We start from the raw sequence: 15,129 nt of genomic DNA, 5'->3' as shown, positions 1-15,129 counted from the left end.
CCTTTTTACCTGTAGTTACACGGGCTCTCCCTTCAAACAGAATTATTTTCTTATAAAACTGTAAACTATGCTCTTATAAAAAATCGGAGGATTTATTTAAGCTATAATAATTTAAGGAGTTCAGATTGTTTAGTTTGACAACATCAAACGCACGATGGGTCAATATGTTCGAATTGTAGGTGTGTTTATGTGGGTCGATTTCAATGTCGGGACGAATAAAGACTAATAAATAAACTTTGATCTTGAATTAGAATGTCGAAATTGGTTGAACTAAATAAAATCTTCGGTGATAATTGTAGATCCGTAAAAGCTTGGTTGGTTTTGAATGACGACGAAGTTGTAATCAGATACTTAGAGTAAAATAAATATATATTAATCAAGAACTGTTTCTAGTGTATAAAATTGCATTGCATTGGTTCGTTTATCTTTACACCTCCTGCCATTGGAATGTACTGTATATATTGTGCATCGGGATAAACTTCGGGAACAATCCAATTGTATTTAACAAAAGCGATTGTCAAAAGTAAAATCGCAAACAAATAAATGTCAATAGTTGCAAGCAGTGCGAGCGGAACTGCAATACGGTTCGTTTTTCGCTCGTGAAATCTTGACAACCGATTTACGATGATACGCTATTTTGAGTCTATGTCGCGAGTCACATTCTGACATTTTCATTTACAGCTTCGTATTCTGTAGTGAGTTTCGAGTTTCTACTTACAGAATTTTGTTTTTATGGAATCATATACAGCAGTTTAACCACTCTTCGTGTTTTTTTCGAAGTAAGATTTTTATGTTCTGTTTTTTTTCGAATCGAATTTCGAAAAAAAACTTTATGACAATTTGGTAAAAGCAGTCACGGTGTGATGTAATGGTAAGTACTGCACTACAGTATGCAGTATGTCTTACCTAGGCGGAGATTCAAAGGATCGAGAGTAGGAAGCCGAGGTCGCAGCTCCCTCAAACTTCTTCCTAACCTCTTCAACTTTCGACCATCCTGACTCGACGTTTAGCCGCCTGGTCAGTTGTTGTGTTTGTGCCGCATGCTTAGCCAACTCCTCCCTGGTCCTCTTGACGGATACCTCAGGTATAAGATCCCTGCTCCGGCCAGTTCTTGCTTCGTGACATCTTTCGACAAATTGACGTCTGCGGATTGATAGTGTTGCTGAGTGATCGTTGTCGTTGTCGAAACACCTTTGAAAAAAAGAGGTTAAATTATATTTTGTGTAGACATCCTAACCAGTATTATTAACGCAAAACCGAGTTTGTTTGTTATACTTTTACACTTGAACTTATCAATCGATCACCAAGAAATATGTAAACACGTCAGGAAAACAGAAAAGTATTCCTCTCCCCTCCCTCCACTAACACTACCACTAACTGTAAAGTTCGAATAATAATTCAGATATTATATGAATAAATAGTAATAATAATAGTACAAAGTGGAACAAGTATAACAAATATTACCATGTGATCGAAGTATGTCCATATGTTTTGGAGCAAAATCGTTTTTACAAATCATTGTTTGTGTGTATCTTGATAAAACCATTCGAATGACATGCATGCATTATTTATTAACAATTATAATTTACGATTTTAGATAGATAGATTCGAAAACAATTTGCTCATTATTATTTATAAACTGTAACTCACCTAGCAGGCTGTGCGAGGTGCGACCGACAAGGTTGGTAGCAGGAGAGCGCGGCCATCATGCCGGGCGCGGCTTTTTACGGCGAGCTCCGCGACCATCATTTAGGTACCACCTACTACCACTCCTCACCGTTTTCAATTATCTGAAACGAATAAATATTACCATCATTATTATGAAGCATTTTGTTGAAAAATCTAAAAATAATGAAGTACAAAAAAGTGGCTGTCCAGGGGACGCTCGGTATATGGAAGCCATTGAAATTGCAATTTTAAATACGATACAAATTTACTGTCACAAACTAAGCAAAATAACTGAATGATATATGCCAAGATTTGAACTCGCGATATTTATTCAAGATTCACGTGTTAAGCCCCTGGATTCTCTCAAAAGATATCGAATAAAAATTCAGCGTATGGTTTATTTCAAGTAAAATTGTTAGGCTTATTGGGCCAACCGACCGTAAGTGGTCACCACCGCCCATAGACATTGACGCTTTAATATATAACCATTCCTTACATCGTCAATGCACTACCAACCTTGGGAACTAAGATGTTATGTAAGCCTTATATGCCTGTAGTTAAACTGTCTCACTCAAACTTCAAACCGGAACAGACTAATACTTAGTATTGAATATCTGACGAGTGGGTGGTACCCTACATCTATACTACACATTTTTATTAGTGTCATACAAACATAGATTCATTGCATATCATAAATAGTCAACGACCCGAGCACGTCTCTTGATAGTCTAAATGCGCTTCGCTAATTTAGGTACCGGCCGTTTATATAGCGTGTGCCTACACATTGATGAATAAATTAGCCTCAAAACAGGCTACTGACCGGTCGAATTAATAGATTGTTACACTGGTTATTGTTATGAGTTCATTCTAATGAAAATGATCTAATATTTTAATACATAGAGTTATTTTAGTTGAAATAATTATTCATGTTAATTGACTAATAATTTGCGTGCGGTTCCCGATTTAAAGACAGGATCCGTTTTGCTTACGTGTTGGAGAAATAGGCGTAAATCAAAAGTGTTCCAATAGAAAACGTAAGTCTTGTGAAGTCATATATTTTTTAATAAGTTTATAATATGTTTTTAATGCAAGAGCCGAAAAACCTTATTACTCAGGCAAGCGCGAGCGAATTTTCATGTGCTTGATTTGTGTTTACAATTCATCTCCTGCTTGGCGGTGATGGAAAACATCGTGAGGATTGTGCATGTGTCCAATTTCAACGAAATTCTGCCACATATGTATCCACCAAACCGCTGTGGAGCAGCGTGGTGCAATAAGCTCCAAAACCTTCTCCATAAAGGGAGAGGAGGCCTTAGCAGAGCAGTGGGAAATTTACAGACTGTTACTGTATGTATGTATGTAATAAAAAATGCAGCGAATGCATATATAATAATCGTTAAGTGAATAATTAACAATTGTTCGTTGCAGGTGGAAGGCGTAATCCCATAATCCGATTGGAGCGCGAATTCGTCACGAACAGAAAAGAGTTCAGATACAACACCATTACATACAACGAGACGTGCCAATTAAAACGCTACAATTTTCGATCTACTGAAAATTCTCGACAAAAAACCAAAAATTTTAAATGGTCCGAGCCGGGATTTGACCACAAGAGCTCGAGATGAGCGGCCTCATAACCACTATACCAACGAGGCGATCTACATTTTTATTAAATTATGTATTTAGCATCATACACATTTCACTGTTGAATAAATAGATGACCTATTTGATGAAACACGAAGATATGTTTAAAGTACGACGTTTTGTATGTCTTGCAAAATTGGAATTTAAATCAAATGATTTATTTGAAACATGCTAAGATACGCGTAGGTGTATATTTATTATACAACAGTTACTCTGTCCGTCTTAGAATGGAATGGCGCCTGCTCAATAAGGATTTGCACCGGTTCGACGCAACTCCATTCCAATCTGCTTTGTACCAGCCGTAAATAAAATATATAAAATCAAATAAATCATTATGCCGAAATATTTAGACGTGATAATAATTAAATGATTAAATTTATAATTAAGCTTTACTGAATTTCGTTTAATTTTTTTCGTCTGTAGGTGTCGTTAAAGTGTCAGTCTGTAATATTTTACATGTCTCTCTGATGGAGAAATGCCTGAGAATGTTTGAAGATTCTCAAAGAAGGATTTATGGAAACTCATGGGGCAAAGGCAGGTATCCTTACCAATATTTATTTTAGCTCCGATAAGAATATATAAACATAGCTTAAGCACATTAAAAATTAGTAGTCCATTATCGAACCTTGTGAGTTGAGATTCACGTTTTCTTTCTTATTAAATGTATTTCTAGGAAATGCATTCGTGACCATCAATTTAATACTAATTTTAAGGCTCTTTTATGTCATCGATATAATCATATCGTTACAAGCCTACAGCCATTACAATTTATCCGAGAAACATAGTCAACGATGATGAACTGTTTTGTCTTTATTTACTTATATACATATATTCCTAAACGATGATATATTATATTCATTTCAATACATGCTAAAAAAGTTTGTAAAATATAACGCAACTAAATGAAAGAGGTAAGTAAGCTGTCATCTCTGATTAGTAAGCATTTTGATCGTGTAGACTAGTCTAAAAATTATATTTTATACTTTATAGTTGTTTTTTGTCATAAAACAAATGAAGTACGTCTATATAAACATACTTAAATAGACGTACTTAATTTGTTTGATTACATACATACTTATTATTACAGCAAACTTAATCCTTTTTTTTTTAAATAATAATGAAGAGATAAGAATAATTTTGCTACAATAATAAGTACTTATATATGTAATTAAAACAAATTAAGTACGTCTATATAAGTATGTTTATTTAGACGTACTTCATTCGTTTTATTACATATATATTTACGCCTATATACTTATTATTATAACAAGATTATTGTCATAAATAGCATTAACAAACGCCTCGTCGAAAAGTGTTATTTATATAATTATGACAATACGAAAACAACATACGAGAAACATCATTAGTTAATTTATTCATAATTATAAATAATTTCAGTAATTGACATCAGTAATTAGACAGTTTAAACACTATAAATATAAATTAATTTCAAACATATTATAATCCACGCGGTCGTTTTGTTAAATTATAATTTGTCTATCTGTCATCATTGTTTTGAGTTAATTATTTGCCAGTAGCCAGTCAAACGTAGTAATATTTTAGTCTTACAAGTATCGTCAAAAATTTACGCAAAATGATATAGTTGACAATTTTGTGCTTTCCGAGGCAGGCATAGATCTGACATCTTCCAACTTTCGAGTTCCTGAGATTTTTTTTGAGTAAGCCTAGTAAGTCGATTTCGACTCGTCGGTGTTTGAACCTAAAACCGCGAGATAAAAAGCCTTACAATCTAGCCACTAGACCAACGGGGCGTTCTAACGTAATTTACCGAATCATTGTATTTCAATATCTCTCTTAATATGTAACCATTTATTGAGAAGAAAAAGTCAGTAAGTCGACTAGGACCGCGTACTTTCATTTTCTTGTAAAACTTTCTAGGCTAACGCACTCGATATAAACGATGCAAAATTAATTACTAGCGGTAACTTGGTGCTTAATTGCAACTTCATTATAAATTAAGTTCAAATATATTCTAAAATTAAAGTAATTTTGTAATTGATTTACGAATACAAAGAAAACTTATACTTAAAGGACTTTTATTAGTAAATTTGACTTAGTGATTAAACACTTTGTGTAAAACGTAGTTTTATCAAAATTACGTCGTCACATCTCAACGCTAGGAAATAAGGGTTTTATTACATAATGCTACTAAATTTGTCTAATGAAATTCAATTTTAACCGAAGTTATTGGATGATACTTTATATTGAACGATTATCGAAATTTTGTGCCATTGTAATATCTCATCATTGTAAAATAGCCTTGCGAGATATATATATATGCAAAATAACATATTTACTTATAAAATCGTTTGTCCTTACTGACTATCAACGGACGGCAAAACGACTGCGTCTAGAAAGTTGAAGGATAGATGAAAATCAGATTTATGGAACACAGGCTTTTTGTATAACGAACTCATTATTTAAGAAAGTATTTTCGAACATAGTTTAACAACATTTTACACGTACGACAGCGTTTTAAAATTATTTAATTATAATTTCGAAAGATCAAAATTCGATTCAATTGGTAAAGTGCAAAGTCGATAGATAAAATGCTTCGAAGACTCAAACCCGTCCGCCATTTTGTTATTAGATACGTAAAACCTACATTGCAATACAATAAACAGAAATGGTCGCTGACACCTGACCTGAGATTTACGCAATTACGAATCACGTCACATCTATAGTATCTATGCAGATCTATGGTTTGCATAACAATAAAACTTTCGCATATTATCTATGTCTGAATTACTATGAAATATTTACCATTAAATAACTGTTCAATCAGATAGGGGTGAATTGAGTAACGTCAAAGTTTCATAGACAATAATAGTTCTCTATTATATTTTTTCCATACGAACAGATGCGAGGGTAATAAATAATCTATACAAATATTTTATAGAGGTGACATTTGTTTGTATGTAGGACGTAATCTAAGGAACTTATGATATAATTAAAAAAAAAAAGTTACGCTGGAAAAAAGTTACATTATTGCTGAGTGCTATAGAGTATATAATTATATGATTGATTTGAAGACATATGATTTTCTTTATTCATAAAATGCATCCGTGCAAAGTTGGAGCGAATCGTTAGTATTAGTATAACATGCCAGTACTTATCTGTAAGCTTTAGGGGTGAACTCAAATTAACATAAATGACTGTTCTGGTACGAATTTTTGATTGAAGTATTATCATAAATAAAATTTCTTTAATTTCGATATTTTAAAATGAAATACTTACTTATCTCAAATAAATAAAAAGAAATTTACAAGTAATAATACATTTAAACGAATGGATGTGTTTGAATCCTTAGGTTACGTTCAAGCATCTCTCAAAAACTCAAAGCATCTTTAAGAATTTTGCTCAAGTTATTAGTGTGCCGCTTTATGTACGAAAATTGATAATAATTAAAATATATAGTTACAGCTACGATTATTCCTTTTTTTTCTTCACATCCGAAATAGAGACCATGAAATATTATCAGGCAGCCAATAAAAAAAATTCAAAATAACATTTAATTAATTTTATAGTCTTAATTTTGCCTTGGTGCGTTATTATTGTTGCTTAACCGCGATAAATGTAGGTTATCCTCTCAGAGCATTAAAAGATAAATAAGTATAAGTTTAAACGTAAACAGAGTGTGACTAACTGCTTATTAACAGGTCTTCCCCTCACACGGTGAAAATTAATAACCGCATTACAATATACAAGTGCATTTTCCCGGTTATTTATGAAAGTTGGTTTATTCGAAGACATTTCAAATTATTTTTCTAGAAAACTATGACAGCTATGAAATATACCGACCGCCATGTTGGAAATTTTGTGACGTCATATAATTATTTATGAAAATATTTTTATATGCCTTGCCCGTGTTTAGGCATCTAGCTTCTAAATGGGCAATAATGAATAATAAATAATTAAAGCCATACAGTCCATAGCCAAGCTCATCCGACAGCCAAATTCATTCTAACAATTATTTAGAATTATGAAGCGCTGAGTAGCGTCGCTCTTAGCTCGAAAGGAATATGGTGATAGGGCATCGTGCAAGCCCGTCGATAGGCACCACCCACTCATCAGATATCTAGTCAAACAGCAATACTTATTATTGATGTTGTCCGGTTTGATAGGCGATTAAACTAGTGTAACTACAGGCACAAGGGACATAACATCTTAGCCACTAAAGTGGGTTGTGCATTGCCGATAAACAATGGTTAATATTCTGTAAGGCACCAATGTCTAAGAACGGTGTCGATCGCTTCAGGTGGCTCATTTGTCCTACACACACTCGCATCATAAAAAGTAATCTCTAATTTACAAAATACTTGATGGCTACAGCTTTTCACATCGCTATGACACGTCATATAAATTATATACATCGTAAATCAAAGTATAGTTAGTTATAGTAATAATAATTTATTCCCTCTTAAAGATTGCACATAAAATACATTTAAACGACCTTTTTAAAGTATGAAAACACTTTTCAAAAGAACTCGCTCCTTCATGACCAAAAAAATCCTAAGCAATATTTTTAAACAATAAGTATAAACTATTATAAGAACAGCTAGTTGTAAGTAAATACTTTTTTATGTAAAGCATAGCTGTTTAAAACAAAAAAAAATACAGTTTTGTATGTGTTTCGTGAGTAAGATTGGGTGTGTGCGACTATGTATGTGTTAGTTATAAATCATCATCCACAAACCATATTTCTTTGATGGACATTATAAGGAAGAGAAGCAATCACACACAATTGTTGTTTGATTCTACATGCGTTTAAATTGTCGGCAAAAGTACACAGTTTATGAGCTATACTCGACATAAAATAACAACTATATTATATTTGAGGGTAACGTCTTAAGTAACACAAGTAAGACAGATGCTGCAATGGATTCGGTCGCGGACTACACAGCTGTAAAGCATTGTACCGTTTTTAGGGTCCCCTTTCCAACAGCGAGCATCGTGATAATATTGTTAATTATACATGAATGCCACTATTAATAGAAATTTACTAGGTGGTAGGGTTTCGTGCTAGCCCGTCTGGATAGGTACCACCCGCTCATCAGATATTCTACCGCCAAATAACAGTACTCTGTATTGTTGTGTTCCGGTTAGAAGGGTGAGTGAGCCAGTGTAATCACAGGCACAAGGGACATAACATCTTAGTTAGAAAGGTTAATATTTCTTACAGCGCCTTTGTCTATGGGCGGTGGTGACCACTTACCATCAGGTGGCCCATATGCTCGTCCGCCAACCAACGCCCTAAATATATATTGTTAAATCATATAAATGACCCGAATAAATAAATTACAGGTGACATAACGGAGAGGTGGCACAACCGAATGGAATGGAAACTTAATTAATTCAAAATGGTTGTTTTTCAACCACACTTTATACTAATGAATATTATATTAATAACTATACTACATATGAGACGGCGAGATTGTGGCGTCGTCTTCGATTGAGACTATCAGTTTTCAGACGAGAGTGAGTGTTATAATTTTTACTGTTAATGTCACTCTGGCGGAAACTCAAACGGGCAGCCATGTCGTGGCAAAACGTCATCAGCGGTATGCCGTTCATTTTGATTTAAATGAACGGCAAGAATAAAAGATACTTTATGGTAGAATTTGGATGGAAGTTTTAAATCATAATGGCATCGAGTTGTAGTCTACTTGTGCTCTTAGATAATATATATCTAATAAGTAACAATGTAAACAACATTGTTTCCATGGCTACGGAACCTAACGACTATAGAACGTGTCGTGAACTTACTTAAGCAGTCATACTAATGTTGTTGGAATTAAGTTTAATTTTTTTATTATTCATAATTTATTCACAGTAAAATGAGTATGTTATGTACATATTCATAGATTACTCATAGTTTTGAATACACTCAAGTTTTTTTTTTCTTGGCAGGCATATGTGCCAATTTGCTGCCTGATACGTGATCTTCGCTCAATGATACTGGCATTGCGCTCTCAACCATGGTGTCAATGTGAATATGTCCCATATGATTTGAGATAGAAGAGATCCGCTGAATTTCTTTTTTTCGAAACTTCTCGAATATTAAATATTTATTTCCGAGCCCGTGTTAGATTTTTGACAATCAATAAGCAATAACGCTGTCATCGTCACGTATTCATATTATAAATACAAGTAACTCATTCTGTCCGTCTAACTATTACTCTTTCACAGCCAAACCTCTGAACCGAATTTGATGAAATTTTGTTTGAAGTAAACTTGAACCCCAAGAAAGGATAAAGGCTATGCCCAACTTCTTACGACCAACCCGTTAAAGGCGAGCGAAAAGCAGTCGACAACTAATATTGAATATAGATTTCGACTTCGAATTCTGTCCTTGTATTCACTTGGAGCACTCACCACTCAAACCAGCAATGATGGTAGAATAACATGAGTGATACAAAACCAGACGATAAACAATCACCCCCTTCTTTTATTTGGTCATAATCGCAAATCAACAACTAAATTTTATCTGTAAAATAGGAAAACATTGACGATGTTTTCAGGGCTTAATCGCATACCTACTTTAAATCATTTCAATTTTATGATTATTTACTAACGTGCCTTTTGCAACAATTCGAGGGACTTCTGTTACAGTCCTACAAAGTAAATATATTTTGAGTAATTTAGCATTTCTTTCTAGAAATTTCAATTATCGTGATAGAGTTAACATGAACCTATTCGACCAAACATTGTATATATTTAGTCTTATCTATTATACCTGTGCAAGCAATCACTAACAACTAACGTTACTATACAATCAAGTAATATAAATAAATTGAAAGTCCGTCCGTTTATTAATGTAGGCGGTTCAAGATATGACCTATAATTTTGTGATAAGTTTGTGAGATTATTTAATAAAATAGTTAATTTAAAGATGTTCTTTTAAGTCTATACAACTGCACAGGAGAGCTATGTGCTTGGTGCATGCCTGTCTGGGTAGGTTCCACCTACTCGACAAATATTCTACAGCCAAGTAGCAATAATTAGCATTATTGTATTCCAGTTTGGGATACAATAATGATATATAAGGGACATATGTCAGTTCAGGTTGGTGGCGCAGTAACGATACACGGCATGTATAAAATTTCTTACAGCGCTATTGTCTATGGGCAGTAGTAACTATTTACAATAAGGTGTTAATTTGCCCTTCCGCCTCCCAATGACGTAAATATATATATTATAGGTCCAAGTATTACTACTAGTATTTACTTGGCGGTAGGGCTTTGTGCAAGCCCGTCTGGGTAGGTGCCACCCACTCATCAGATATTCTACCGCCAAATAACAGTACACTGTATTGTTGTGTTCCGGTTAGAAGGGAGAGTGAGCCAGTGTAATCACAGGCATAAGGGACATAACATCTTAGTTCCCAAGGTTGGTGGCGCATAGGTGATGTAATGAATGGTTAATATTTCTTACAGCGCCTTTGTCTATGGGCGGTGGTGACCACTTACCATCAGGTGGTCCATGTGCTCGTCCGCCAACCATTATTTAAAAAAAAAGTATTTACATATGTATATTATATGTATATACTTTTTTTTTACAGGTGAAAAAAAAATGAAACACAATTGTAAGGAACACTTGAATCAACAATTTATAAATATTTTATATATAGTATTTTTGCTATGATTTATAAAATAAAACACGAACTAAGCTGTGTATTATTAAGAAATAGTAAACAGAACGTGCTAAAACGATAATTTTGATAAATGCAATTTATATGAATAAGACATCCAGACTTTGCCCGAGTAGCACTAAGTAGTTGAACACAGTTTTCCGAAATTTTGTTCAGGATCCATGTCAGAGGATCAAGTCAGCCTTATAGATAGTTTGCAACGGCGTATTCAAAGTAGTATGTGTATGAATAAGTGCTAACACAATTTTGGTGGGCATTGGAAACAGTTAACTCAGCCGCTGTAATGAGCTCATGACTGCAAAGATATAACAGTTAGATTCAGTAAGACCACGACAATGTTCTTTCTTTTTCTCGCTGGAACAACGCATTACGCGTTTCCCCCACGTGGAAGTAAGGGGTATGTGCCGGTTCCTTGGACGCAGAGTGCGCCCCGGTACACTGGAATACCCATACCACCTTTACCTTTTTTGCCTTTTCGGCGGGCGCCGCGGGATCGCTTTCGCATGCTACCGTGACGCCCTGACTCCTTATATATATCAACCCTAATAAACTATACAACTGAACCTTCCTCACGAATCATCTAATGAAAACCGTAAGTCTGTTCGGTAGTTTTTAATTAGTTTTTTTCAGGCAAGCGAACAAGCAAACGCTACCTGACAGTAAGTAAGTCACCGCTGTCCATAGATTTGTATTTAAGAAGTATTAATACTTCCACAAATCATCAATGCGCCACCAACCTTGGGAACTAATGCATCCCTATCCCTCATGCATGTCATGGATCACCCACCTTTCAAGGAGAACAACGCGTAGTATTAGCTGATTCAGAACAACACGAAGTATAACCGTTTGGTGGTAAAACGCATGGGTATCACCATCGCGTTCAGACAGACGACTAGCAGACGTGAAGAAGTGGACATGTGTGTCAATATGTAGTCATATAGATAGCCGATTATTATGTAAGCGAAAAGATTACTTAGTATCAGCCAACGCGATTCGCCAACGCAACGAAGGCGTTTATTTCGCAATTCGACCACGCACTTTGCTCGTTCAGCTAATTTATTTTAGTGACAAGTAATAAAATTCAGTATTGCAATATCTGAACTTGTTCCAATGGTAATATTTTATATATAGCCCGTTTAACTGTTTTCGCTATTTGATTTTATTGTTTTGTTTGATTAGTGGTATTTTGACAAGTTTGATTTTGGTTTACATGTTTATTGATAACTGTGTTTGTTAATTTTCGTTTTATATTATACTAGCGGTTAGCCGCCATCTTCGCTGCGTTTTAAAATTTATTAAAAATTAGTTATTTATAATAAACATAATTATGATTATAGATGGAAGCCATACTTTTTTTTTGAATATATTTATTGAAAATAAAAGATAATAAATAATAATTAATAGTGAAAATAATAAAATTACTAACAAATTAAAAAAGAAATTGAATTTTCGCGACAAACTTAATCGGCCTCTGACTCCGCCTTAACTGTCACTCGTTCAAAAAAACTCGCTCCAAAAATTGAGTGTACAGGCTGACTCTACAGATTTATATTGTATATACATACACTACATACACATAGATTTAGATATATATCATATCATTTGCTCAGTCATATGTTCTTACTGTATATCAATTTTTATAAAGATCAGTTCAACCGTTCTTGAGTTATAGCGGGACATACAGAAAGACAGACAAAAATTTCAAAAATGATAAAACTGATGTCATTAAGTCATCAAAACGAATATTTATAACGAAATTCGACAAAAAAATGGAGTGTAGAGACAGACTTTACAGATTTATATAGTAGTATAGATATATAATAGATTGGACAGCGAATCGCTGGCGCCATCTTTTAAATTACGATGGAACAAGATTTGACAGCTTTGTTACGTCGGTGATTGGTCGGTCTGGTGAAGCGTATCGATGATTGGCGGGAATATTAAACGCCGCCATTATTGCGGAGTAGTTAACTGCAAGCGCCACCACGTCTTCGACGAATGGCCTTTATTCCACATAATTTTTATATTGTTAAATTTTAATTTACCTTTGCTATCTTATATCTAACTACGATTACAACAGCAGTCGATTTCGGTTCGTGACACAATATTTGCCTAAGTGATACCGGTGTTAATTTAGACTGTATGTTTGTATTCGTCTTGTGTGTTTCGCACCTCTGAAACATCATGACTCGCCATCAAAGTACAAATACAAATATGCTTTATTGTACACTCGCAAGAGTAAAATGAGTGGAAAATAAAAAAAAAGGCCATACCGGGTCATACGGCAGATGCTAAACTACTAAATTGATGTTTGTTAAGAGATTTTCTTAATTACAGATAACTAATAAATTAATATGCAGTAAAAAATATTATGTTTTTCTTATAATAACGGTTTACGCACACAAGGGAGTAGAATGGCGTTGGAAGGGGTCATATCGGCTTAAGAGAGCGTCATGTCGTGTGCCGTCACGGCATAAGATTCGACTTTACCCCCTAAGGCGCACCAACTGATATATCACATAAATCCGTGATGCAGTGATTAGATCAATCTGTACATAATGAGTAGGGATGAATGGAATGAGACTAGAAGGGTGATGCATATGAGTATTAAAGGTTGAAAGGAAAACTGGCTCTAGATAATAAAGTTGCCCCGTTTGTTTTGGTTCTGTAATGCGACACTGTCTAGATGTATAAATAATGTAAGGCTTCGTCTTTGAATTACAAATATATTCAACATCATGCGCGTGCGCAGATAATATATAATTGGTTATACGTAAGTTGTTCTTGTATGGTTTTATTACCGTCGGCGATGGCAATTGGCGGTGCAAGGTCAATTAGAAATCCGTAGTTAAATTACCGTTATGTTGTAAAATTAGACACGGCGCATGGTCACGGTTTCGCTTGTACGTTTGAGGCGTACATCTAACTCACCTTACTTTATATTTATAAAATAAATAGTTCTTCTGTACGTGTGTATGTCAAAAAAATACTACAGTTGCTTCACAATATGTTTACAAGAATATTGATATTTTTGATAGAAACGGTGACAATCATTGTGTAAACACGTGGAGGAAAGGTTAGTTAATAACACCTGGTTTCCGAAGTCGACTTTGTGAAGTTAAAACATCCTTCCCGGGGCACGGTATTCCACAGCATTTTTTAACTAACGATAAAAAAGCGTCGACTCAGTTATATACATCAGTTATATCATAGACATACTCATTAAAATTATGGAAAAGAGAAACTACTGAGTTCCTACCCGGTTCTTCTGTACTTTCCGAACCGGTCGGTGGTAGGTTTACATTTAATTCAACACTATATACGATTCAATAGTCCTTTTACTTTTTTTTATGATATCGGTAGGCGAACTAGCGAATTGGCCACCTGACGGTAAGTAGTCACCACTGCCCATAGACAATGGCGCTGTAAGAAATATTAACCATTGGCAACTAAGATGTTACTTCCCTTGTGCCTGTAATTATACTGGCTCACTTACCCTTCAAACCGGAATACAATAATACTGAGTACTGCTGTTTGGCGGTAGAATATCTGATGAGTGGGTGGTACCTACCCAGACGGGCTTGTAGTAAGCCCAAGTACTACGCTAGTACTACTTTACTATTAACAAATTATTTGATTGGTATATAAAAAAACCTAATTTGTATGTTTTTACTGTGTTTAACACTTAGTCGTCCAACACTCACCAAGACGTGTAAGCATTATGACACTCACACATACTAATGCAAGCCGATATTATTTTAACATGAAGGGGGGGGGGGGGGGGGCATGTGAAGAAGAAAAGAAGATAAACGGCCCTAACATTTACGTATTTCACGCGATTCACTAATAGCTCAGCTATATTGTACACTTTGTTCTTGATTAATTTATCTTTATTTATAATACAAGACTTTTTCACTTAACTACTTATATCCACTTTAATTATACTTCAACGAAGACTTTGTCGACGTTCAAAACGCCATCCATAACAATAACATAGATTTTATTTAAGCTCTCCAATAATATCACTTCAAATCGATGTCTAATGTTGTTTATTTGGCATTTGTCCTTTTGTGTTTGTATTCTATAGATACCTATATGTATTATGTAGTTAGACTGCATTTCTAAATTTCAGACGAAGAATTAAC

General features: G+C 34.5%; 1 protein-coding gene across 3 annotated transcripts in view; it reads right to left on the bottom strand.

Annotated features, from left to right (window-relative positions):
• LOC125073400 overlaps positions 1–15,129 on the bottom strand; it is a 58,066-nt gene that overhangs the window by 11,046 nt on the left and 31,891 nt on the right. For all 3 annotated transcript variants that reach the window (XM_047684215.1, XM_047684217.1, XM_047684216.1), the window contains 2 exons: positions 1,651–1,790; positions 907–1,191 (listed from right to left, as the gene is read on the bottom strand). In XM_047684215.1, the coding sequence (XP_047540171.1) occupies positions 907–1,191; positions 1,651–1,709 (344 nt within the window). In that variant the 5' untranslated portion in view covers positions 1,710–1,790. The remainder of the gene's footprint in view (positions 1–906; positions 1,192–1,650; positions 1,791–15,129) is intronic.

Source organism: Vanessa atalanta, chromosome 24 (genome assembly GCF_905147765.1).
Source record: "Vanessa atalanta chromosome 24, ilVanAtal1.2, whole genome shotgun sequence".
In the NCBI taxonomy this organism is placed as follows: Eukaryota; Metazoa; Arthropoda; class Insecta; order Lepidoptera; family Nymphalidae; genus Vanessa; species Vanessa atalanta.
Note: the sequence above shows the minus strand (reverse complement) of the source record. Positions and strands in the feature narration are given on the sequence as shown.